Source organism: Eurypyga helias, unplaced genomic scaffold (genome assembly GCF_000690775.1).
Source record: "Eurypyga helias isolate BGI_N326 unplaced genomic scaffold, ASM69077v1 scaffold7755, whole genome shotgun sequence".
Classification (NCBI taxonomy): Eukaryota; Metazoa; Chordata; class Aves; order Eurypygiformes; family Eurypygidae; genus Eurypyga; species Eurypyga helias.
Genome location: NW_010249449.1, coordinates 1061 through 26988, shown reverse-complemented (window position 1 = coordinate 26988; position 25928 = coordinate 1061). Strand labels below are relative to the sequence as shown.

Below are 25928 nucleotides of genomic sequence, written 5' to 3'. Positions count from 1 at the left end.
GTCTTCTTAAAGCTAATGCTACAGCTGCATTGCTCTCCCAAGGATGATCTTCCTTTAAGAAGTTATCATACTACTCTCCTATTTTCTTAAACACTCGTTCATGTGGAAAGACACAGGTGCCTTCAGAATTTGTCCGATGAAGCGTAACACGCTTTTCTGTACAATGTGTGTTACTGCATATATGCATTAAACTTGTGTAGCTATCTGAGCGTTAATTCCTTGGGATATTTCTAAAACTTAGAGCTTCATTTTTAAACTTCAGAGCTTGTGGTGGGATATACAGTTACCTTGTTGCCACTGGAAGTCAGAGAATTGTGCGGTTAAATCCCTCAGTTTACTGAAACCTCATTCACAAAGCACAACACTAGAGTGAAACTGCTCCATTTACTTGTTTTGACCTTATAGCACCTTCCAGTACCTGAAGGGGCTACAAGGAAGCTGAGAGGGGAATTTTTACAAGGGCCTGTAGTGACAGGACAAGGGGTAATGGGTTTAAATTGGAAGTGGGGAGGTTTAGATTAGATATCAGGAAGTTGTTCCCGGAGAGGGTGGTGAGGCACTGGAACAGGTTGCCCAGAGAAGCTGTGGATGCCCCATCCCTGGAAGTGTTCAAGGCCAGGCTGGAGGAGGCTTCGAGCTACCTGGTCTAGTGGAAGGTGTCCCTGCCCATGGCAGGGGGGGTGGAACTAGGGGGTCTTTAAGGTCCCTTCCGACCCAAACCATTCTGTGATTATAGAAGTGTTTGTTAATATGTAGTGTTTGATGTCCTGCCCATTTCTGGATGAAATTGTATTGTTACATTTTAATGCACTAGTTAGATAAAATCAGATAAAATCTTCTGTTTGAATAGTAACTTTCCCATAATTTATCTGCTGCACTTGAAGATTAAAATTCATTATTTTTTGATGTCTTTGAAGTGAGTTCCTCAAATTCCAAATTCAATTTTTTATTTTTGCCAGTTTTCTGTATAAAGCTGAAAGTTTTCAGCTTTTATGTTGGGAGAGCAATGAATAAGCAGAGCTAATACCTGTTCTCAGGATTTAACTTGACCTTAATGTGACTTCCATTGATTTTTTTTGATGAGATTTTCTTTCTCCTAGCTTTCCAAGACCAACTTCTCCAACAACAATGATTTTCGGGCTCTTCTACAGTCTCTTTATGCCACATTCAAGGAATTTAAAATGCATGAGCAGATTGAAAATGAGTGTATCATTGGTTTACTGCAGCAACGTAGCCGGACGGTGTACAATGTGCACTCAGACAACAAACTCTCAGAGATGCTTAGCCTCTTTGAGAAAGGGTTAAAGAATGTGAAGGTAAGTAGACTATAAGAAGGACTTCTGTCCTAAGGAAAACGTGCAGTGATTAGGTCTGAGTTTCTCAACTTTTTCTTAATACTCCCTACAAATAAAGAGGAAGAAGAAATATTTGTGCGGTTTTTTTGATACAGTAATGGAAACTTTCCAGTCTGAAACACAAAATCTTTAGCTATTCATTTTTAGTAAAAACCCTTTTCAGAGGGCATTTTGCATCAGCAGCCCATCACTGCGTAATTGGAGGTGTTTTGGAGAGACAACATGGAATTTTCGAATATGCAGGCTGCCTTGCTAATTGGTCAAAGCAGTTTCTGACTGTAGAATAATGATTTTTATTAATTTGTTAGGAATCCCCAGTTACCATCTCTGTGGTGTACAGCATTGTATTATTGTCACAAATGGAGATGATTACTGGCCTACCAAAAGACACTGTTTTATTCTGTTAGTGAGTCATGTACTCCATCTAGTAATCTGTTGCTCAGTAGTGTTGTTAATGTTCCAGTCCTCAAGAAACTCTACATGTTATTTTTCCAGCTGGCTTTTTCATGACTTAAAGTTGTTACATTCTCCAGGAGAATCCTACTTGAATTCTGTCATGTCTTTCCTCTAGGGTATCCAACCCAACTCCTCCTTCCTGCAGCCTTAAAAATTATAGTACCGTAATAATTTGATGTCCCGTATTACATTTCTAGTGCACATGGTCTATATTTCCAGTAAGAAAAATATTAACTATGCAGTTGATTGATTCCATTTTCCCCTCAAAGACTGGTTTTGACCTGGGAATCCGGCAAATACCATTTTTCTCTGCATATCAAACCTTAAAATTTGTCTGATATTGTTTCCGTTAATGAAATAGAAAATGAAGGAAAGTGAAGGAGAGGAGAAAGCTGGCACTTGGCTTTTGTGTTACACCTTCTCTGATAGGATGCTAGTGTTGTGCTGTTACTTACGTGTGGAAAACCATATTTCTCTAGGTGTCTTTAGATGCATTAACTGTTTAACTTTTTTTGAGAGAGTGTGATTAGTTTAATTTAAACTGATGGCTTAAGCTTTTTTTTCCTGTAATAGTCATGGCTTCTTGATGTTGTAGAAGTTTGAAAAGTAAAACTTACAACATTTACTGTTAGAGCTATGAGGAACTTAAGTATGTTGCAATTACTGGGCAGACTTCAGAACCAGCTTCTTATTACTGGCATAGAGAACAAGCTAACAAATTGATAGATGAGGTTGGTCTAAGTCATTTATACCTTTATTTAAAAGTACTTTCCATTTACAGAGTAAATTTCTGTAGTGTATGTGTGACTATTAATTTTGATGATAGTCTGGAAGCCAGAATTGTAGAATAACTCATGTAAAAGATACGCAGTTAGAAGATGAAATGGAGTTGCTGAATTCTAGAATAATTCTTATGCATAACATGCAAATACTTAGATTAGTCTTTTACTACTCTGCAATTTGGATGAGACTGTAGATTGGCAGACTTCAGTCTTTGGTGCAAAGTAAAAATGTGATTAGGCAAGTTAATTCATATCTGATAACAAAATAAATTGCTATTAGGCAGGAAGGGAACCCTTTGTTCTGCCTAGTAACAGGCCAGTACAGACTGTAAGGTTGTCATGAAACTTTGTACACGGCGAACACATTCTTACCTGAAATAAAACAAACATGCTGCATGCATGGGGAAACGCTGGTTTATTTAACAGTTCAACCCTTGGAAGAAAGGACGAGATTAGATAATAGTTTAATTTTTTCTTTCTTCTTAGAATGAATATGAACAGCTAAACTATGCGAAACAACTGAAGGAGAGATTGGAAGCCTTTACCAGGGATTTCCTTCCTCATATGAAGGAGGAAGAGGAGGTAGGTAAAAACTTTCTGCAGATATTATGCTGATTCTCCTTGGGGTTTGGAGTGACTGAATCGAGACAAAGGGCTTAGAGGTTCAGTTTTTTCCACAATTGTCTGTTTGTTTGTTGTTGGTTTTTTTTTTTACTGTACCAATTTGCATTCAGGATTGTGGTGTCATTGTTCTGTGTTCTGACTTTAAAATGACACGTTCTGAAACACTGAAAATCTGTGATGAAATTCTTTAAAAAAAATGAAAATGTAACAAAAGTTGTCTGGGGCTGGGGTTTGTTTGCAGCAGGCTGTTATTTAAGGGGGGGTGCCTAGCAGAACTCAAGGGAAAAAGAGAACTCCTGTAAACCAGTGCTTCGTGACTCAAACTGACACTCCCAAACAGCCTCTGACCTATATTTGAAACATAGACTAGTACTGCCAGTCTGATGATTTATGGGTATCCAAAAACTGGGAAGCATCTTCTGGAGAGAGTAAATCTTACAAAGTCTGTCCAAGAGAAATATTTTCTCATGTTTTTCTTCCTTGCCACTTTGCCTTTCCTGTGAGTACCTCGGTAAGTTACGTATTTTAAGCAACTTTAATCACTGCGCTTTTCTATTGGGGGAAAATGGTTAAACAGTTATCCTGAGACTATGCAGTGATCCACTGGGAAGCAGAGGGTTGGAACTCAAAACCTCCATGGTCCTGCCCTTAGGTTCACTTAATGCATGACATGCTTCACTTGGAGAGAATTTGAAATGGGAAATGATGTGTTGGTAGGTCGGCGTAGCGCTACGATCTCTGTCAGCACCAGATTTTTTTGGGTTTTTCCTTTGCTTTAGGTTTTTCAGCCGATGTTGATGGAATACTTTACTTACGAGGAACTGAAAGATATTAAGAAGAAAGTAATTGCACAGCACTGCTCACAGAAGGAGGCTGCAGAATTCAGAGGTCTTAGTAAGTGGAATCAAGCAGAAGAGCTTCAGAAGGTCTTTAAGTACTCTGTGGACGAGAAGGCAGATCAAGGTGAAGCATCTAATTCAAGCTGAAATAATTTCCAAACTGCAGTTTTTATCCGAAAGGCCACAATAGTGACATACCTAAAGTACAAGCAGATGAAATAGTTGTTTTTTTTTTATAAAATGGGAATTTCTTCAGATCAGTTTTGACACTTTAGGAACTTTACTGTTTTATACATGCTTCTTGCCAGGTTGTAACATAGATAGTACTTCACCATTTACCTGTTCTCAACCCTCTTCCTCTCCCTTCCCTCCCACGGTAGTGTTTGATATCATAAACAGGCAGAAATGCTAATTAACTTATTTTATACTTCCATTGAAATTGTATTTTCTGTTTGCAGACCCTGCATGTAATTCTTGGTTTTCAGGACTGCTTTGTAAGCTTTTCTGTTGATGGTTTAATAACACAGAATAGTTAGCCAGCTGACAATATTTCAAGTTAAAAGCAACTCTCCTTCCCCGGCTCCACTACCTAACTTCCCTGGGCCTCTCAGGAATCAGAAAGGAAGAAACTGTGGAGGGATGCAAGGGAATGATTCCGTGCAGCGTGCGAGTAGGTCAGATTAAATGTGTGTTCTGAAAGTGGGCGTGTAATTCGCATTCATCTGCAACTACCTTTCCTGATAAAACTTAGAATAAATGGATAACTACTAAAGTGCACTTTAGGCTTGTTTTATCAGTGGTGAAGCAGCCCAAGTTGTCTCTGTTTACAGCTTTAACTTTTAACTAGCAAAGAGTTGAGGCCCCAAAGAACAGGAATTAATGTACCAAAAGTGTAATACTGGGCTGTGAGACTGCTAAGTAGAGCAAGCCCGCATGAACGCACTTTGTGGTGTTGATAAGAAAGTGTTCTCATTAGAAAAACTGCTCTGTAATCAGATTTTTTTTTTTTTGATGAAACTTTATTTCTCTGAACTACTGAACTGGTCATTTTCTGCCCTCTAGGTGAAGCCTACAGAAAAGATCATGGTCCGTGGTGTGAAATACTATTGAATCTGAACAGATGAATGTGACAGAAGTAGCCTTATGGCCTTACTTGCTGTTGAGTCTAGCTGGAGTAGCCATTTCGGGACAGTAATAATTCTGCAGTGCTTGTGCTCTAGACTTTAGGGAGAGGGAAGTATGTGTCCTGCATCCATGTTTTAAAAAAATGGAAGAAAATAACACAGCTTGGAGTCCTGTGCTGGTTTAACTGCATTTTAGTGTGAAATTCTCTGTAGTCTACCTGCAACGACTCACCGGGTATATGAATAAAGATATTGATTGGTCAAATGAAACCCTATTTAATTATACTTTTTTTGGAAGTAGCAGTAGATTATCACAGGGTAAAGTTTACATTATGCTCACTTTTTTGAAGCTTCTTTGCAAAAAGAAAACTGATCCTTGTCTCACTGTAGTGTCTTAGGTGTTTTGTGTCCTAACTGTAAAAGCCAATGCCCAGTGATTTGTGAAACCTGCTATTTCTAAGGACATTAGTCTAAGGACATCAGTCCTTAGATAAATAAGGACTGTTCTAGTAAATTGTCCTTAAAGCATTCAAAATTCTCTTAAAGCAACAAAAACCCACTGACCCAAGCCTTGAACTTGTTTTATATAGTTTGCAGCTCTCTGTACTGTGGCGATAATGGAGAGCTATGGGAGATGGTTCCTACTGCTGTTCACTGAAGTATTCATTACAGTAGTCGAATTTTAGTCTCTGACCTAGGGTTTAGCGTTGCTTTCCAGCCTGAATGGCTTGTCACCATTCAGAACATAAAATTAATTTTCTATGCCTGCAGTTAAAGCTAGAAATAAAATGAGGCAGCTGCCAAGAGTTAAGCATGGACTTCTTGCTGTGTCCCAGTCAAGAGGTTGGGCACTTCCAGGGAGAGTGGTCCCAGCTGGTAGTTTCTGTGTGCTAGTACTGTTTCCTGGGAATGTGGCAAAGCAGGTATATATCTCATCTGTGACATAATGCGTTTGTTTAAAGCATTTCATTTATACCAGATACTCCTTTCATCTTGCTGTGGTTGAGTAGCAGGAGTTTACTTTTGTCCAAGGTTTTTTTTTGGACCTTTGCTGGGTCAGGGTTGGAAAAAACTAGCCAGTTAACAAAATGCCAAACAGAAGCTGAGCTGATTTTTTTTGTTTTATTTTTAAAATTTTTCTGTCATTGTTGTGTTCAAGGTGGTATTAGTGTGAGCTTTTTAAAGCCAAAGCGATACCTATCTTTTCAACTTTTTTGCCAAACAATTGTTTAAACTTTTTTCAGATGCTATTTTTTAGATTGCTCTGGTCAGAATGTGAGTTCCGCTTTCGTTACGTAAAGCTATGATGGTGTGCTTCACTTAACACACACTTTCTGTGTTTCAGAAACCGAGGTAACAGGGCACACCACAAATATTACTAATCTTCCTCCTGAAGTAATGGTGACCATTTTCAGTTACCTTAACCCCCAAGAGTTATGTCAGTGTAGTCAAGTAAGCACTGAATGGTCCCAGCTGGCTAAAACTGGATCTCTCTGGAAACACCTTTATCCTGTTCGCTGGGCCAGAGGTAAGTCAAATTGGATTCTTTATTTGAAAGCATGTTGGTACCAGAATTTGAGTCTATGGGACAGGACGTTTTGGTATAGGCTGTCATGTCCAGTGAGCCTGATAGCTGGGCGTGCTGGAAGGGTGTACCTTTCTGGCAAGGACAGTGCCCTGAAACTTGGTTAAATGTTAAAAATCCCCCAAACATACCTCCATCTTGTAGCAGTAAAAAAATGAAAGCTTTCTTGGTTGTAACTCCTGAGTAGCTCTTTATACAAACTGTTGATTAGTTTTTACTGAGGTTTGTTTGCTTCTGTGAATGCTAACAAGCGTATTCACTAATACGACCTCTTAACTATAATTTAAATATCTACAGGTTTTTGAATTCAGTGCTGCTGTTACACCTATATCTGTACTATTTTTACTTCATTAGGTTACTAGGTAGAAATAAAACACGTCTTTTTGGTTAGTTCCTGACTAGCATGATCTCCTCGGGGAAGTCTTGTCTTGTGATTCAGACCGAACTGCAGAATCGAAGTTTAAAACAAATGGAGTTCTAACATTTCCTTACAGTCTGTTCTTGCTTTTTACATTCAAACTTCAAAGAAAAACTGTATGAATGTTAGTTTTAGTATTCTTCACATATCTATCTTCATTAACTTCTGCAATAAGGACTAAGTGGTTTGTTATAACTTCTGTTCCTCAAACTCTCCTGTTAATTAAAACTTCCTACTGAGAAGTGTACCCCTTGAAAAAGCACCTGTTCAAATAGACAAAACACTCTGTATTCTAGTGAGGGCACTTACAAGTTATCAGAGTATATTTGTAGCTTTACAGGGCCTGTAGTGACAGGACAAGGGGTAATGGGTTTAAACTGAAAGTGGGGAGGCTTAGATTAGATATCAGGAAGAAGTTCTTCCCGGAGAGGGTGGTGAGGCACTGGAACAGGTTGCCCAGAGAAGCTGTGGATGCCCCATCCCTGGAAGCGTTCAAGGCCAGGCTGGATGAGGCTTTGAGCAACCTGGTCTAGTGGAAGGTGTCCCTGCCCATGGCAGGGGGTTTGGAACTAGATGGTCTTTAAGGTCCCTTCCAACCTAAACCATTCTATGATTCTATGAAATATTTGTATTTGACCATATTTATGTGAGTATTAAACCATCTCTGGAGTATGGCCGTGCAGGCTTCACAATTGCTGCCATGCCAGTGTAGGTGAGTTAAAAGGGGACCACCTGTGCTGTTAACTAAGCTGTACTTTATGTGCCTTTGTAAGTGTTGGAGTCATATGGTAAAGGTCATATGTAAATTAATTTTGGGATACATAAAAGGCAAAAACTTGTTTCTGGTCATACCTTTACAGCTGCTTCTAAAGGCAAAGCAGAGCTAAATGCAGAAGACTGAGTGGAGAGGAAAGGTTTTGGAGTCAAAGTACTACATTTTCATTTTCACCTAAAACCTAATAGTCTCGATAATTCAGTGTTATGCAAAAATGATAATTGGCAACTACTTAAAATGACTTCTTCCTAAACCTGTGTGTGGTGCAACAGGTAGCTAGTTTCATGACATCCTGTCTATACCACTGCAGTTGTTTGTGCAGGAGTGCTCTAAATGGGGTGGAAGCTTCTCAAATAGAATTTACTGCCAGAGGAGAAAAACGTAAAACTACAGGCTTTGTTAAATTTTTCTTCCCCCCCCCCCAATACAGAGAGAGCTTCTGAGGCTTTTTATACATTACAAAAATGGCTTAAAGAGGATGGGAAATGTTACCCAAACCTTTCGCTTCACAGTTGTTTGATGCTTAATTAGGATTTCATTGTCACTGCGTTGCTGATACAAGAAACCTTGTTCCTTTAGATACCGCCCCACAGGGGTTGCCCTTGCTTTGGGGTTAGTAGGATCTCCCACAAGTGCGAGAGGAGGATAAGCTGTTTGTTTTAAGCATGTCTGTGCTGGGGGAGCCGGCAGTCCTGCTTACACCAGGCCCAACACTACAGTATGCCCAAACTAGAAGTAAGCTATCTCTGTGCAGTGGAGAGGGAGTGCCCTGCCAGATAAAACAGTGGAGCTGTTGCTGATATTCATGTTTATCCTGGTATTCTAAAAACGACCGTCTGTTGATTTGGGTCATATGTGTGCTGTAACTGAGTGTTGTGCAGCTGTTGTTAGTAGGCTACTTCTGGAACTTGGGTTTCTTAGCCTGGAGTTGTCAGGTGCAGTGACTAAAAACAGGCTAATAAAATACATCCTTGGTTGACTGTGCCTTTGAGATTCCAGAGGAAAACAGAAATGTCTTTAAACAAGTATTATACTAAAAGTTCATGGTTAATTTATCTATCAGAAAGAACTTCAGCCCTTACATAGCCCAAATACTCCGTAATAATTTCTATTATTTTGGCAATCGTATTGATCCCTAGTAAGAAAATAAGGACAACAGGCATGTCCCTGAACAGCACAATGGGCTGTGAGTTCTGTAAAGGTACTGAAACTGCTTCAGGAACCTTTTGAAGCTTTAAAATATAGATCAAACAATAATTATATGAAGGTTCAGTCCAACCTTAGTTGAGATGAAGGCAAAATTCATTTATAGGCCAGGTCACAGTGTACCGAGAAGTTACCACTGCTGTTTTCTGCGCTAATGAGAAGCTTGTCTTAATTTGTTTTATTCTTTTTCCTTTCCTTCCTTTTTTTGGGGGTGGGGGGTATTTGTGTGATGAGTAGGTGATTGGTATAGTGGTCCTGCGGCAGATCTTGAGATGGAACCTGATGAGGAATGGGTGAAAAATAGAAAAGATGAAAGTCGTGCTTTCCAGGAATGGGATGAAGATGCTGACATCGATGAATCCGGTAGGTAAATTCTGACTTTTGGTGGTGGTGTCTTTTTGTTTTCAGTTTTCCCTGAAGATGACATAGGTATAAGAAATAAATGTGTGAAATGGCATCTTTTCTGTAAAATCAGTTTAAAGTACAGATTTTTTTCATAGTCTATTCCAGTACATTTAAAATAATGACAAATGCAGTGAAACTTAGCATTTGATCTAGACAGAACCTTACTAAGCCCAGCAGAGTTACACAGTGAAGAAGAACTTAGAAGTTTGGTCTAGCAACTACTTAAGGTTCCTGAAAGGAGTGCTCTTTCTCCTCATCTTCATGTCATCCCTTCTCCCAGCTGAGTGGAAAGACAAAATAATTAAGGGAGGGAGAGTGGTGGGGGAGGGCTGTGAGGGGAGGCAGAAGCAGGCAGCTGTTGTAATGAGTGGAATTGATTCATCTAGAAGAGAGCAAACGAGTGCAGGTAGAAAAAGAGTTATGGGCATGTGTCTGGAGTTAGGAGGGAGGTAAAAGCTAGTCTTAATCTTCAGGAAATTTGGATCAATCATCGTGCATCCTAATGCTTTCTAGGCTTTATTTAAAATTTGTCTTGAGCTGTTATATCACAGAAATGCTCTCTGAGGGAGTATTTCCATGTGTGAAGCAAGTCAGTGGGAACGGCTGCCCCAGACAGCCCTGAGCGGTACACAGTCTGTAGTAAATATTTCTCCAAGTCTTTTAATGATAATTTTCTGTTAAGACTCTTCTTGTTTTGCTATTGCACTCCAGCTCTTCAGGACTGTCAGAAAGATAAGCAGATAGTTATTAAAGATGATGTTGAAGTGGTATGTTGAGCTGGAATCCAGCAGAAGTTTGATACAAGGTACTTTCTGAAACTTGGGCCTTGTTAAGCTTGCTTTAGTTTCCTGATAACTTGTTTGACGTAAGATAGCAATGTAAATTCCAAGTGATTCAAAGCATATTTTAAGTCCTTCTCTTTTGGTTTTATTTTGCAGAGGAAGCAGCTGAAGATTCACTTGCCATTAACATAGCACAGATGGAAAAACGTTTACTTCATGGCTTAATTCATAGTGTCCTCCCTCATGCAGGCTCCTCAGTGAAGACACTGGTATTGGCCTACAGTTCTGCAGTGTCTAGCAAAATGGTGTGTAATTTGAAACTGGCATTTAGTAATTGTGGCTAATGCAACCTCTAATTAGCAACCAATGTGCCCAAGTTTAAAACACTTGGTAGTGGAAATGTGTTGCAATTAAAGAGGAGGTTAATTTGTATGGGGTCTCTTGATGCTGTGTGCAGCCCTGCTGGTTTGTGTCTTTGCTCATTATTTTCCTTTCCTTTTCCAGGTTAGACAGATCTTGGAGCTTTGCCCCAACTTGGAATATTTGGATCTCACACAAACTGATATTTCAGACTCTGCCTTTGAAAGGTTAGACGATTGTTTCCTTCAGGAATAAAACAAACAAACAAAAAATCCAGGTTTTTGAGAGGGAAGAACATTCAAATGTGTCTTAGTCCATTGTCAGTAAAGAGGGAAATAGAGAAATGGCATTTAGGATTCACACATCACCAAGAACTGAACCAGAGTAACAAATCGATGAAATCAAAAGTGAAGCATGTAACTCTGTAATAGCCATTTAAAATGATCTGTCTTCGCTGTGGCATGTGTACTGCCCGTCAGTGCGTGGCTAGCTGTGACAATAACTGTGCTTTGTTCCAGTGTTAACAGCTTGAAATTGTCCACGGGTTTTGTAGAGTCACTCAGGGTGGTTCTTGCTCTCATATAGCTGGTGGTTGGAATGCTGCTGTTTCAAACACTGATCAAATGGCAGGCAGAGCTGGAAGGCTTGGGGTGGATTCCTGGGTTTTACTGAAGCCTGTGGAAATTGAATTGCTGTCAGTGGGGTGGAGCTTGGACGTAAAGCCTGCACTAGTGGGTCCTGATGCGATGCTGGGACTCGGTGGCTGTTGCAGTGTTCAGCACTTTGATCATACAGCGCGCTCAAGTTTTGTGTGTTAGCAACATGGGAACGTACCAGCGTGGATGCTGGTAACAACACTCAGCGGCCTGTGCGAGTTGTTGCTGTTGAAATAGAAGCCTTATGGAATTTCTGTGGCTCATAAATCAATCTCTGTGAGCTTTTGTCAATCTCTAGTGAAACTTCTATTAGTTGCTGCTCCTCATATACCAGTTTATATGTTGTCTCTTATTATTATTATTATTTACAACACCCCAATTTGTAACTCGGAAAATTAGCTTGGCTAGTTGTAAATTCAGGTGATTGCTTAGGGAAAGTAATTGGCAGTTAACTATTAATTGTGGGAGGGTAAAGGTCACTTAAATCAGCTGTATACTCTTATAGCTAATAATGTAACAGTATTCCTGTGCATCAAATCTCTGTTTCGGTTGAAAAAGATAAGGCTGAAGGGGTGAGGTGTTGTTAATATGAAAAAGTCTGCTTTCATCAGCATCTCTTAATCTTAATCACTTTTATGGGATAAATAATACTGTACACAGAACGTGTTTCAGGAATCCAGCTATTCTCTCCGAAATAAATGGGAATTGACAGCAGGATATATGATCTAAGTACACTGATATTTCAGTATGTATAAACAGCCAAGCTTGAACTCAAATACTAGAAATTACAGTTATTGAAATACTTTGAATATTACATCTCAGATGTCATTTTTGGGGGGAGGAGGGGTCGAATTTGCTAGTTCAGAAAGTTCAGTTCGTCTTTGGAGAAGTTAATCTGTCTTGTCTGGTAACTACGATGGTTCTTGGTAACCACGTTACACACAACAGAAGCTGCTCTTTGAAACTGCTGTCACATGTGTTTGGAGTTTGCAGTCTGATCTACTGTTTAAATAGTGATTCAGTGTATGGCAGATTTGGACTTTTAAATCTCAGTATATGGAAAAAATGCAGGTTGTTACAGATTCATTTCACATTTCTTTCAGCATGACTTTTCTAGGCACATACAGTACTTGGAGTATCGGATCTAACCCGTCCTGGGGTATTTTCTTAAACTATTCTGTGAATTCATTTAAGTATTTTACTTATGAAATGTCCTTTTTTTATATTTAGCCTTAACACGTGTTTCTGAACAAAAAATAAAAAAAAAAAGCCAACCAATCAAACTACTTTTTTCCCGTTTTCAGTTGGTCTTCAGTTGGTTGTTGTCAGAATCTACGCCACCTTGATCTGTCTGGATGTGAAAAAATCACGGATGTGGCTGTAGAGAGGATTTCCAGAGCGCTGGGTATCCTATCAACTCCCCATAACAGAGGTATTTTGAAAAGCTGCAGAAACAGGAATGCTAAGACTTCGTGGAAGAACCAAGAGATTACTCTGCAGCCCAACAAGAAGTACAATTGTTTGCATGAAATCACCAATGAAAACCTCATTGAGGGAGGCGATGGTGAGCGGCATTGGACTAAGCCTGATGGCTCGGAAAACTTCGGTTCCGCTTACGTGTGGATGCTAGATGCAGATGATTTAGCTGACATTGAAGATGCTGCGGAGTGGAGACACAGAAATGTTGAAGGGTTTTGTCTTATGGAACCAACATCCCACATTAATTGTTCTGCATCTTGCTATGGTAGAGACATTTATGGATTAAGGACTCGAGGGTGGCAGCAGCACTGTGCTTCTACTGACTTGATTTACTGCAGTCACTCGTTTTGTTGTGCTGGGACAGCACTAAGAACTATTCGAGCACTTCCAGAGTCCTCTGCACTGTGTCAGAAACCAACAAGGACTAAGCAGTCAGGGAAAAAAGACTCTGCGTACTCTGGGAGTGAGAAAACAGATGAAGAGACTGCACGAGTTCTTCAGTTTCTCAGTCTCTCTGGATGCTACCAGGTCACAGACCGCGCTCTCAGGTGAGGGAACGTTTCTCAGCTATTTTGCTGCACTAATTTTTTTCTGATTGTATCTCTTGGGTTATTTTGGGGTGAATCTGTCTAGTTTCAGTAGAAGAAATTTTACTGAAGAAACTCTGGTAAGTTTTAAGTGGTCTTTCCATTTTAAAATATTTATAGTATCAGACTTAAACTTTCTCCAGCTTTTCCTTTGGGGATTTAAAAATAAGTAAAATCTTCAGATGTACCATCTGAAGTCAAGTATTTTTTGTGAATTTGTTGTTCTAGGCAATACTAACACTTTAACATTTAATCTTTAGTGATTTCTTGTTAGGAAAGTATTGATTCACTAATTTTTTTCTTTATACCCGTCAATACACTTGAAACTTTATAAAACTGGAGTAACATCTCATTTACCCTATCTGGATAATGACATAATTTATGGACCAGCTGGATCTGTATGAAGTTCAGGAAAGCCAAGTGCTGGTTCCTGCCCTTGGGTCACAACAGCCCGCTGCAATGCTACAGGCTTGGGGATGAATGGCTGCAACGCTGCCAGGTGGAAAGGGACCTGGGAGTGTGGGCTGACAGTCAGCTGAGTATGAGCCAGCAGTGTGCAGTGTGCCCAGGTGGCCAAGAAGGCCAATGGCATCCTGGCCTGCATCAGGAACAGTGTGGTCAGCAGGACTAGGGCAGTTGTTGTGCCCCTGTACTGGGCACTGGTGAGGCCACACCTTGAATCCTGTGTTCAGTTTTGGGCCCCTCACTGCAAGAAAGACATTGATGTGCTGGAGCGTGTCCAGAGAAAGGCAGTGGGGCTGAGGAAGGGTCTGGAGCACAAGTCGTGTGAGGAGTGACTGAGGAAACTGTGGTGGTTCAGCCTGGAGAAGAGGAGGCTCAGGGGAGACCTTATCGCACTCTGCAACTGCCTGAAAGGGGGTTGTAGCAAGGTGGGTGTTGATCTCTTTTTCCCAACTAGATAGGATGAGAGGGTATGGCCTCAAGTTGTGCCAGAGGATGTTTAGATTGGATATTAGGAAAAATTTCTTCACAGAAAGGGCTGTCAAGCACTGGAACAGGCTGCCCAGGGAAGCATGGTTGGAGTCACCATCCCTGGAGGTAATAAAAAGACATGTGGACGTGGTGCTTAGGGACATGGTTTATTGGTTGATTTGGCAGTGCTGGGTTGATGGTTGGACTTGATGATCTTAAAGGTCTTTTCCAATCTAAATGATTCTGTGATAATTTTGTATCTGGAGAACATAATGTTAAATACGACCTCATGCAATGAAGGAGAAAGAACAGTTAACTTGAACACTGAGATGGCTTCAAGAGTTGAAAAATTTCCTGTGAAGGATAATACGTGACACTGATATGGTGTCAGAAAAATGTAGTTGTGCCTTCATAATGAAAACAGGATGAGCCTGAAGTACTTGCAGTACAGCTCAAGTGTGCTGCAGCACTTGGGGCTCATTAAAGCTTCTTGGAGTGGGAAGGCTTCATGCCTCCCTGTACTGTATGCCGTAGTCAACTGAGAAATAGCACAAGGTGCTGCTGGTGTCGACTTGTTTCTCTGGAGATTTCACCCCCGTTTGATGTTGGGAAGTACTGGCGGTTCAGATGTCTCCTGTAGTGGTGGCTTGCCTCAGGCAGCTGTGCTTTGGGTTTGAGCTTGTTGCTGTTCAGGCTGCAGTGCACTGGTGCTAATGAATTTCGTTGGGTGGTGGTGAAGTCATGCTGTGAGTAGTTGGCATGTTACTGGTCTGTTTTTTTCATGACTCAGTAAGCTAAGACCCGAGGGAGATTTGGCCATTGAGTCATGGGAAGGATCTAGTAGTGGTGCTTGTTCTCCACCGGTGCTTTTTGGATAAAAGATGGTATTTAAGAACAGAGAGCGTGCTGCAGCAAGTGTTTCTTGCCCTCAGCAGAATAATTTGAGTCCCTGAGGAAAGAGGATGAAACCACCTTATGGAAACAATAGCCAGATCATGTCATGGGAAAGCTGTTAACCGATAGCTGGTTTTGGGGTCAACAGTTCCACTTCTGCCTGCTGAGTGGGGAAAGCTGTACGGTGATGCTCCAAAGGCATTTTTGGTTTTGTCCTGGCTTGAATTTGCAGCTTGATGACTCAAGCCCGGTGTGTTTTTTCAGGCGGGTGAGGTGTTTGTGTTTGAACTTGGGCTGGCTGCCCTGTGAGCCCCCAGAGAAACGAGCAGCCTCGGGGAGTGACTGCTCAGGTGTGATCCATCCATGAGGCTGTTAGGTCTTTTGCCAAGCTCTCTGTAACTCTCTGTAAGGAGCTTGGAGGAAAAACAGGCAATTCCACTTGAATAATAAGGTGTTATGTTGGCCGAGAGAGGGTCTGCTGTCAGCCCTAGGAAAATAAAAATTTGAATTCCTAGCCCTAGGAAAATAGAAATTTAGATTCCAAAATTATTTTAACAAAAAACACTTTCGGAAGCACAATGCACCAAACTTGGACTGTCATGTTTTCAGGGAGGGTTGAGGAATACGTAACGCTGGAAGAGATGCTGGAACATGTGGTGTTTTGGAGAAGAATGTCTTGGTAGTTGAAATACTTCGTCATCTTTGGAGTCATTCATGAACAGAGTGATTTACCATTTACGTCTCTCAGAAGGGATTGATAGCATGGCTTCATTTTTCATATCTGTTAATGCAGATTCACGGTTGATCCCCTTTATAGGGTGTGAAACTGCCAGATTTAAAAGTACATGGTTTACTAGAGGTGTGTTTTTTGTTAAGCCTGTGACTCGGTGATGTTGAGGAGTGTCAGTCCAGCGCTGTGCTGGCCCTTAACACCTCTCTTCTTGTCTGTCTACAGGGCATTGACTCTGGGAGGAGGACTGCCGCATTTGGAACACCTTAACCTCTCGGGTTGTCTCACTGTAACTGGTGCAGGCCTGCAGGATTTAGTTTCTGCATGCCCTTCGCTGAACGATGAACACTTTTACTACTGTGACAACATTAACGGTAATGTCTGTTTATGAAGACGTGATGCTTCTCTGCGGAGTGATCTTTGGTTTAAAGACGCTTTTCAAAACAAAAAGAACCACTAAAAATTTGCTTTTTCTTGGCTGTGTAGCACCAAGTTTCCTAGATTAATTAGGAAGTTGCAACTGTTCAGTCAGTTTTTTCTCACTTGTGCTTTTGGGAGGTTTTGCTTGACACTAGTACAGTTCTGTTACCTACACTTTTAATCCATGTATCCCATACGTTAGTTTAGCATAGTCTCCCTATAGCTAATACACGCTTTCCCTGCCCATATCTTCCCTGTAAACTATGTAACTGTACATTTGCTTTATGGTCATAACTTCAGGGAGAGGCTTCACCAGCTTGGTGCCCAAGCAGTAATGTTTAGGAAAGGAATGACGTGCTTTGCCATGCAGACCTCCCTCCCCTATTGCAGTAGCTTTGGTAGAGTACATTTTTCATCCTACCTTCACATGTCGTTACAGAAAATGTAACTTAGGTTTTCTGGTTTTGCTTGACTCGGTGGCTTAGGGATGGAGCTAAGCTGGAGCAGGTTCTGGATAAATGCATGAAATACATGTATGGTGCAAGCCTTTCGGTGTTGACCCCACTGGAATGCAGTCTATTATGTTAGATTCCACAAGCCGTCAGAGCGTTAGACGGGGGCAACAGTGGTGTCACTCGCATTCTGTGTGTGAATTTAAAACAGATGAGTGCAACAGAAAGGAAGGGAAAAGGAAGGTAATAACTGAGGTCACAGGATTATGAGCTAATTGTCTCTAAAATGAAATTACATTCCCTGGTAGTTGGTGACGTTCAGCTGGGTACTGTGCATCTCTGTTGGGATGCAGCCACAGCAGGGGCATGGGAGCACAAGTCGGTCTGGCCTGACACGTGGGTGTTCAGCCCTCTGAAACAGGCAGAAGCTGTCGCACTTGGTTTGAACCCCAGTATTGGAAGTGGAGGTGTTAAATCGTGTTTTGCCCTGCCTTATGCACTGTTTTGACACGGACTGCTGTTTTTTCTTCTTTTGAGACACTTGCTTTGTGCTCCTTCCTTCCATTGCATCCAGATCACAGCTTTTAAAAACCTTCTGGTGTTTCAACCTGAAGATTCTGAGGTCCCTTTCTAAAAAACCCTTCACTGACTCTCCTTCCTGCATTGTGTTGAGTGTAAAGATGTCTTCAAAGACCAGTTTGAAAGCCTTTTCCCTTTTCACACCTGATTGCTTGCTATTTTCCCTCTGTTCTCACCTCTCTCAGTAATAACCAGACTTGACGTTCTGATTTATCTTCAGGCATTTCTGTTTCTCTCTTTGTCCCTAAAACATGCTGTGTCGTCTTAGCGGACAAAGCCAGATTCTTTTGTGTGAGTCTGCCACTTTAAAGCCCGGCTGTTCCCTAATATCCTCAAGAAATTATTTATATTTAAACAGAATAGCTTCTGGAATTATTCTGTAAAGTTGTCCTGATCCTCTTCCTGTTTGTTCTCTCCCTTTCACTGCCTGCTGGAAGCTGTGAGCGTATAAGCCCTGCTTGGTTCCGTAAAGCATCGTGCAGCCTCGGGATGAAGGCTGTACTCCTGTAGAGAGAAACCGACAGGAGGGAGAGGCTGTTGTTGTCTGACTTCTCACATCTATCGCACAACAGTAGCATCTCAGAAGTTTGTGGCTGTTTCCTTTTAAGAAGGAAGTCAGTAAAAATTTACAGGGGTGTCCTAGCGGAATTCTGAGATGGGAAACAGCCTTTTGTAACTGGATCCCCTGTGGTTTTATCTGGGCACTGTTTGTGGTCTCGCTCCAGCTTCATTGTGATGGGGCCGTTGAGTGTGAAACCAGTGCCCTATTCCACTCCGTGGGCAGCAGGATTTCTGTCACAGCTTGAACTGTTTCTGTATCATCTGGCGTGTCTAAAAGCAGTGGCTGTCTGACTTAAATCAAACCTGCTTGTTTGCTCGCACGTACCTGGGTCGTATGATTAGCTGCTGCACGACTACCGGTCTGTAACCATGGAGAGAATAATGTCATAATCTTCTTTGCCCACCAGCTCATCAGGGATTGTTTTCGGGGAAGGAGGTGTGTTCTGGAATCGTGTCAGAAAACCCTTCAGTCTTGCAGGACAAAACATGGAGGCAACATCATGGAATTTAGTCATCTTTGAACAACAAAGAGGCCACTTTGTCGTCTGTTGACATACAGGGGCTTACCTTTCACTTGCAGCCCGTTTTCAGGTTTATTTCTATGAATCCTGAGCCTGGCAGGGGCCGTACACACAGCTTCGTTGGGTTTCTTTTGTGGAGGGCTTGCTGGGCTCGTTCGGCAGCGTGGTTGGAGTTTTCAGGTTTTCTTTGGAACTAGGTTAGATTAGATATCAGGAAGAAGTTCTTCATGGAGAGGGTGGTGAGGCACTGGAACAGGTTGTCCCGAGAAGCTGTGGATGCCCCATCCCTGGAAGTGTTCAAGGCCAGGCTGGATGAGGCTTGGAGCAACCTGGTCTAGTGGAAGGTGTCCCTGCCCATGGCAGGGGGGTTGGAACTAGATGGTCTGTAAGGTCCCTTCCCACCCCAACCATTCTGTGATTGCAAGAGCTGCTCTCCCTCTTCCGTAGGTTAGGCCTGAGACAGCAGAGCCGTTAGGGTTGTCCCTCAGCTGGGATCGAGTCATGGGCTGCTGTTGTGCAGCAGTAGCACGGCACAGTTTTTACGGGCGGAGACTATGGATTTGCACGCACTCCCGCATTCATTTTCTGCCTACTGTTAGTATGCCTTCGGTTCTGGGTTTGCATACGAATGCTCCGGATCTCTACCTCTGTTCCGCTCAGCCGATGGAGACTTGGAGTTAGGTAACTCGGCTGAGAACAAATCTGTCTGTGTACACCCCTTCTAACAGCTGGTTTTATCCAGCTGTGTTCAGTCTCCTTACCGTGTTCTCAGCTTTCGCGCCTGGACTGCCGTCAGCTTCGTGATTAGAAGAACAGGGCTCCCTAAGTTCTGCAGCACGAGCTCTTTGCAGCTTTTAAGTATGATTCACTTTGAGGAGGGTTTTTTTAATGCTGATATCCTCTGGTGCTGTAATTGAAGAATAAGGCATTAGTGAAATAGTTGTGCTAATTCTGATGATTCACCCTTTTCACCTGGCATGTAGAAATTCATTGGTCGTAGTTTGATCCGTCTTCCAGCAATGGAGCCAAGACTTTGCAATTTCTGTTAGGATTTATGGACTCCTATGTGCGGATTTGTATGGGATTGCATTGTTGCTGTTTGACTTCGAGGGTTTGGTCTCTCTGAGTTCCACAGATAACCAGGGTGCTCTCATAAAGGTCTGTAATTGTAACTTTTCCAAAGGCTGATAGAGGGTAGCACTAAGCAAACTCAGATTTGAATGTGCCTTTATATAATGTTTTTAAAGCTAATGCTTAATTTGATCACTTTTTTTGGTAGTTCCACAGTAATGTGTTACTTCTGCCACACTTACCATTAACTGTGGAGGAAGGAGCCTCTTGCTGGTGGTCACCTTGAAAAAAGTCTTTCCTTCCCCTGTGTTCCTCCCAGCTGGTTCCTGCTGCCTTCCTGTGGCCAGCACTAGGCTTTGAGCTGCTTGGCAGACTCCAGCAAGAACTGGGGTAGCCGAAAGCTTTGATTTTTTTTTATTCCTTTTCTTTTGACTCCTCATTGGGTCAGGGGCCCTGTAGGCCACCTGAGTGTTTCCGCTGCCACAGGTGAGAACTAGAACAAGTGGCTGAATGGATGTGGTGGTGTCCTGGCTGGAGTGGCTCTTGGTCACGTGTTGAAAGGCCTCACTTCTTTTTAGAAGATTTTAACTAAATTGTTTTGTCCTGTAAGAAAAAGGAGTCACCCAATAGCTGTGCCCCATGTGTGTTTGTACAGGTTGTGTTGTGTAGCAGGGTGTGTTTGTACATACTTTACCTGACAACACTGAGAGCTGCTCATCGTGAGTCAGCAGAGCTTTATTCTGGGTCACCTGCAGCATCTGAGTAACCAGACGTGTGTAAGGAGCATTGCAACGGGTCCCGTTCAGAGGTAGCTGAGCCATGTGGACTCTGGCAGGTGAGATGCTCATCTGGTTCACTTTGCCTTCCCAGGTGAACCAGCCCAAAACACATTTAATTTAGGCATTTCACTGCTAGTGCTCAGTAAGTCTGCACAGTCAGGGGAAAGAGACCATTTGGACAGTGATTCAGCCCCGTCAAAGATGTGAAGTTAGCCTCTCGCTCACTGGACAGCAGAAAAGGAACTGTGTACCGATACCGTATTGCTTAAGCTGGTGCGTCAGCGAGGTGAGACGGATTGGAGACCGTGTATACGGAGTCCAAAGAAAACAGAGTATTTTGGCAAGATTAAAGAGGCTGTTTGAATTTCAACAGACGCGGTTTGAAAACAAAGTCCGGTCCAAGTGAGGTCCGTAGGAGAGAGCAGGGAAATGGGAGATGAGGAAGCCAAAGAGGTGTCGCCAAAAGTCAGTTGTAGTAAATAAAGTCAGTGAAACAAAGCCAGTCTCGTGGCTGTCAGGAGTCAAGGCACTGCAGTTTGGCTGTGTCACATGTAAAACGAGCCAGCTAAGGAGGGATACAGCACTGATGGAGGAGATAAGTGACCTGTGATGGAGGGGATCAGTTGCCATGTCAAAATGTGCATTAAATGAGTCCTAACCAAATAGCTCTCCTGTTCCAACAACCATTAATAGCATTTACTGCCTTGTAGTAAGAACATAAAATGCCCTCCAAATTACGGGAATTGCCTTTGTGTGTTAAAAAAGAATACAGGGGCGGAGACTTCCGGAGATGAGGTTTGAACCCTGAACATTTCATTTCATCAGTTCTTTAACAGCACCTACCAAGGAAAGTGAGGGTGTTGCTGCATGGTCCTGGAAGCCTCGGGGCACCCGCATTTGGGGTACTGCATGCGGTTTTGGACCCCACCCCATCTTGAGGAGTGTGTGTAATGAGTTACAGAAGAGGTCTGCTACAAAGAGGCAGGGAACTGAGCAGCTGTCTGGCAAGGAGTCTCAAAAGGCTGGAATGTTCCAGTGTGGCGGGAAGGGGAATGACTGTTTACAAACTGGCAAGGCAGTAGATGAGGTGAGTGTGCTGCAGTGAGTCCCCAGGTTCTGCAGTACGAGAGCTCGGTGACAGCAGGCGAGGTGGGTAGGCCATCGGCTTTGAGTCAGTGCCATGAACTTCTGGAACTTGGTCCCGTGGGGAATTGAGGAAGCAGTTGGTATCAGCAGGTTTAAAAAGAGGTTAAACAAATGCCTGCACAACAGAACCATAACCAAATAAATACTTAAGGAAATGCATTTAAATTGAAAGTGGGGAGGTTTAGATTAGATATCAGGAAGAAATTCTTCCCGGAGAGGATGGTGAGGCACTGGAACAGGTTGCCCAGAGAAGCTGTGGATGCCCCATCCCTGGAAGTGTTCAAGGCCAGGCTGGATGAGGCTTTGAGCAACCTGGTCTAGTGGAAGGGGTCCCTGCCCATGGCAGGGGGGGTGGAACTAGATGGGCTTTAAGGTCCCTTCCAACCCAAACCGTTCTGTGACTTCAGTGTCCCTACAACAGCAGTCAGGGATGCTGGGCACATGCAGAAGGGATGTGTGGTAGGCTCCTGTGGTCTCCCTGGCTAATGCGTGCTGCTGCCAGTGATGAAGGCAGGGTTAGGTGGAGCGTTGGCCAGACCTTGGAGGGCAGCGTTTACGTTCCAGTTACGGGCATGAGGGAGAATTCTGAAAATGAGCAAGAAAAGGATGGAAACCAGTATTGAAGTGTCCTGAGTATTCCCTTCCCTGGGGTGTTGTGGTTCTGTACCACGACAGACAATAAGCGTTTTACTAGGAATGTGATGGTTGCTCTCAAGTTTGGCTGCGCTGCGTAGCTGGGGCAGCAGTGGGGAAGGTCAGCTCCGACTCGGAAAATGCTGCTGCACAGAACATGCTCGGCTAAACCAGCTGTTGGGAAGCGCCTGAGTCTCCTTTTTAAAGGACTTGTGAAGAACCTTTCAATCTGTAGCTCGTAAGTGACTGGGAGGATCAGATTTTCAGGGGAATAAAAAGGTTTGAAAAGGAAAACGAGTTCACTGACAGATGAGGTTCACTGTTTGCATACTGTAACAGTTGTCCTGCAGTGCAGCTTCAGGTTGGTTTTATGCAGTCTCACGGGTGTTAACTTAATTACCTTGTAGAATATTGCTGGTCGGTGTGTGGCACGAAGCAGAAAGCCGGTTTCCAGGCACCCGGTTCTTGGAGAGTAATTGAATTATGACTTTAAGTTACCGTTCAAGGGGAAACAACAAGCCAGACATAGCATGGTGCCCTAGTTCATCACGTTATTTCGCTAGTCCTTTTCTAAATGTATGAAAAACACCTTAAATATTCTTTGATTTGTCTCATATTAAAAGGGGGGTGAGTGGGAGGGGGAATTTATCTTGTCCTGGTTTTAGTGAACGCAGCAACCTGCTTCCAGTGTACGTTGGGTGCCAGCCTTCAGCCAACCCGAACGTGTTTGTGTCTCTGCTGCAGGAAATAAAAGCCTGTGCTAATAAATGTAATAGCTTCTTATCTCTTGGTCGCTTTAACGTTTCAAATTAAAGGGATGACCGAAGGGAAGGTAAGTGGAGGTGGGTAGAGTTATAGTGGTGGTTTATATGGCCTGTGCTCCCAACTCTCTTTGGCTAGTGCTTAGCCTTACGGCTCCTGGCAACTGCAGTGATACTGCAAGTGATTTTCTCCTTAGTTTTTTTGAGTTTCCAGTCAGACTACGTGAGTCTGGCCCACTGTGAAGTTTTCACGGAGAAAAAAACATTCCGGACTAAAAAGCAGTTTCCATTATAGTAGAAATGATTTCGGACATTACGGTTCCCTTGGTAATGCTGTGAGGTCATCGGTGCGTTTGGAAAACGGGAATTCGATAGGCACGGTGAAAGCATCCCTCAGCTCCGAGAGCTGGTGTGCACTTGCTCATTTGGTGTTGCTGACCATACGTCCATGTCGCATGGGATGGGTTGGCTCCGTGGGACCGAACCAGCGGAGCAGAAATCTCCGTTCCAGTTGAGGTTTTTACGCGGTGGTAGGTCCTGGCAGCGTTTCTGGCTGCACAGTGCTGAGTGACGTTCAGGGCCTTAAAAAAAGAGCCATTTTTCCCAATGACCGGGTTATGAGAATTAAACGGCCTGTTCTCCTTTTCACCTCTGTTCTGTTTTTGCGCAGGTCCTCATGCTGAAACCGCCAGTGGATGCCAGAACTTGCAGTGTGGTTTTCGGGCCTGCTGCCGCTCTGGCGAATGACCGCTGACTTCTGACCTTTCAGTCTACTTCATTTAGCTGAGCAGGCTTCCTCTCATGCACTTTACCTGCAGTTCGCATCGTGTGTTAACGGCCCCGGGAGCGAGACCTGTTCGTACTAGCCCGCCCCTGCCTGCAACCTCAGAATCTTCATTAGGAGTGTGCTGTCCAGTGGTGTTAACAATCTCACACAGTCTCATCTGGTCGGAAGGGTGTGGGGTTCGGTTTTACTTCATTTGGGGAAGATGGGAAAATGTTAATTTTTGGGTTTGGTTTTGTTTTTTTATAATGCCACTCTCTTCCAAGTTTGGCACTTAAATATACTTTACTGGATTATTTTGTGCTACGTGAATGGTTTTTTTTAATTCTGAAACCGTAAGTACAACATAAAGCTCTGCAGAGAATTTGAAATGTACTGTTTGCATCTGGGTAACAGTTACACAGCGGTAGGAGCCTTGTTTCTTCCCTTTCCTCTCATCCTGAAGTTGTTCTTTATATGGCAAAACTAGGGAGATTCCCACCTTCCTTTTGCATTTGGTTTTGTATTTGGGCTTGAAAAGACGTACTCCAATAAAACATTCCCACCAAGACGACGTTGTGCGTAGCCGTTGACTCTCCGTGCGTGTGAGGCGCAGCACCCACGGCGGGTGGCTGCAGAGACTGGGGCGGGTGGGGGCTGGGGGTGCAGAGCAGAGCTGTCAGCTGTGCAGTGTGTGTGTGTGTGTGGGGGGGCGGTTGTTTTGGTGTGTTTTCTTTCTGAAACCACTTCAGGGGGATGTCAGTCTTGATTCGTAGTTGCAGGTGTGTCTTCTCTTGGGCAGAGAAGAGGCAGCTTTTGCAGAAGGCAGACATGCTTTTTTCCCCATTCTGCCTAATTTGAAGACTGACAAGGTGTGTCGAAATTTCTACCTGTTTACTAATTGGGTAAGTACCCTTGAGTAGTATTTACTCAGGACACGCAGGCATGGTGACGGCTGTAGCTTTCAAGACCCTTGGTGCCCGGGAGGTCGGCTTGCAGGCGTGGCTGGCGCAGAGGACAGGCAGCAGGTTTTGACGCTGTCCGGCTCCTGCTGACGTGGCAGAGCAGCCAGGAAGGGGGAAGTACCGGCATGTGTGTGTGCAGTTGGCCGTTGGTGGTGCCGGCGGGCTGGAGGCCCCCGGGAGGGGTGTCTCAAAGATGCGGTTATCCCGGCAAGCGTGGCTTCGGGCAGGCTGCGCTACGTGTGCTTTGGCACCCAAACGTTCCAGTGGGTAAGCGGCTGCTCCTGCAGTGCCGACCGATGCTAGGGGAGAGCATCGCTCAGCAACGGGCTGGGATAAAGCTCAACACCACTCCTGGTGTTCTGATGGACATCCCTGCTCAACCCACCATGATTTTCACTTGGAAGAGTTTAATTCGCAATGGAACTGCAGGGCAAGCATGTGTATTTCTGTCAGCATTCACGATTAACACCACTACTCACACCCCAAGACGGGAGCTTCAATTTCAATCAAATACCCCTCCTTGTTTCTTATACTAGGGTGACCTCATACTAGGGTGACCTGCAGTAAGGGTCTTGTACTCCAAAGGTATTTAATCAGATTCTTGTATAAAAGGAATGAGCTTCCACTTAGTTTTTGGTATAAATGTTTATTAAATACTTTATGCCAGCACCATTTAGAGGTGTAAGACAACATTTTAGAGACCCTTAAGTATGAAGGGGCAGAAACAGCAGCTTCCTAAAAAATAATTTAAGTACGGCCTTCCCTGCTGGCTGTTGGGTGCATGAGGTTTATTCCTAGGTAAATAGCCCTGGGTTTTGTTCTGGAACACAGGTACTGGAAAACTAACTATTTGTACTCTGAATGCCAGTGTCTCCGAAGAGGGAGAACTGCTGGGGATAAACTCAACCGACTCACTAAAAACTTGGTCTGTGAGGTGTGATTCTGGGGAGCGGGTTTCCCCTGAAAATGAGGTGACCCAACCCTACGGCTTTACTCTGCGCTGTCCCTGTAGGTGGGTGGGTGCAATGCGCTCAGGAGTGCAATGTCCCTCCAGGAGCAATAGGATCCTGCATGCAAGTCACCTCTTCGTACGGGAGTTTTGAGTGGTCGCCCTCTTCCGCAGCAGTAGGAAGTACCTTCCGTGGTGGCAGGGGGAGTAAAGCTTGTGATCGCAGCTATAGAAATGAGGTGCTTGCTCTGTTTTTAATAAGGTGCAGCTCAAAGCAGCAGTGCGAGAAATCTGCCACGTTTCTGGAGCTGTTCTGGCGGGAGGATGCTACCTGTTGC

At 43.3% G+C, this 25928-nt stretch overlaps 1 protein-coding gene across 1 annotated transcript; it reads left to right on the top strand.

Moving 5' to 3' along the window:
* Positions 1-1103: 1103 nt before the first annotated feature.
* FBXL5 (F-box and leucine-rich repeat protein 5) lies at positions 1104-24071 on the top strand. The gene is made up of 10 exons (XM_010151356.1): positions 1104-1316; positions 3080-3175; positions 3997-4180; positions 6526-6708; positions 9402-9527; positions 10508-10656; positions 10856-10938; positions 12672-13394; positions 16216-16364; positions 23584-24071. Exons 1-10 carry the CDS (start codon positions 1182-1184, stop codon positions 23658-23660), a joined length of 1905 nt encoding a protein of 634 aa, XP_010149658.1. The 5' UTR covers positions 1104-1181; the 3' UTR covers positions 23661-24071.
* The last annotated feature ends 1857 nt before the right edge of the window (positions 24072-25928 follow it).

What these genes read in the sequence shown, in the direction of transcription:
- FBXL5 (XM_010151356.1), top strand. Translation starts at nt 1,182, where the DNA reads ATGCATGAGCAGATTGAAAATGAGTGTATCATTGGTTTACTGCAGCAA. An exon ending in ATATGAAGGAGGAAGAGGAG is followed by an intron (nt 3,176 to 3,996) that starts GTAGGTAAAAAC and finishes CCTTTGCTTTAG; the next exon opens with GTTTTTCAGCCGATGTTGAT. An exon ending in TGCTGACATCGATGAATCCG is followed by an intron (nt 9,528 to 10,507) that starts GTAGGTAAATTC and finishes TTTATTTTGCAG; the next exon opens with AGGAAGCAGCTGAAGATTCA.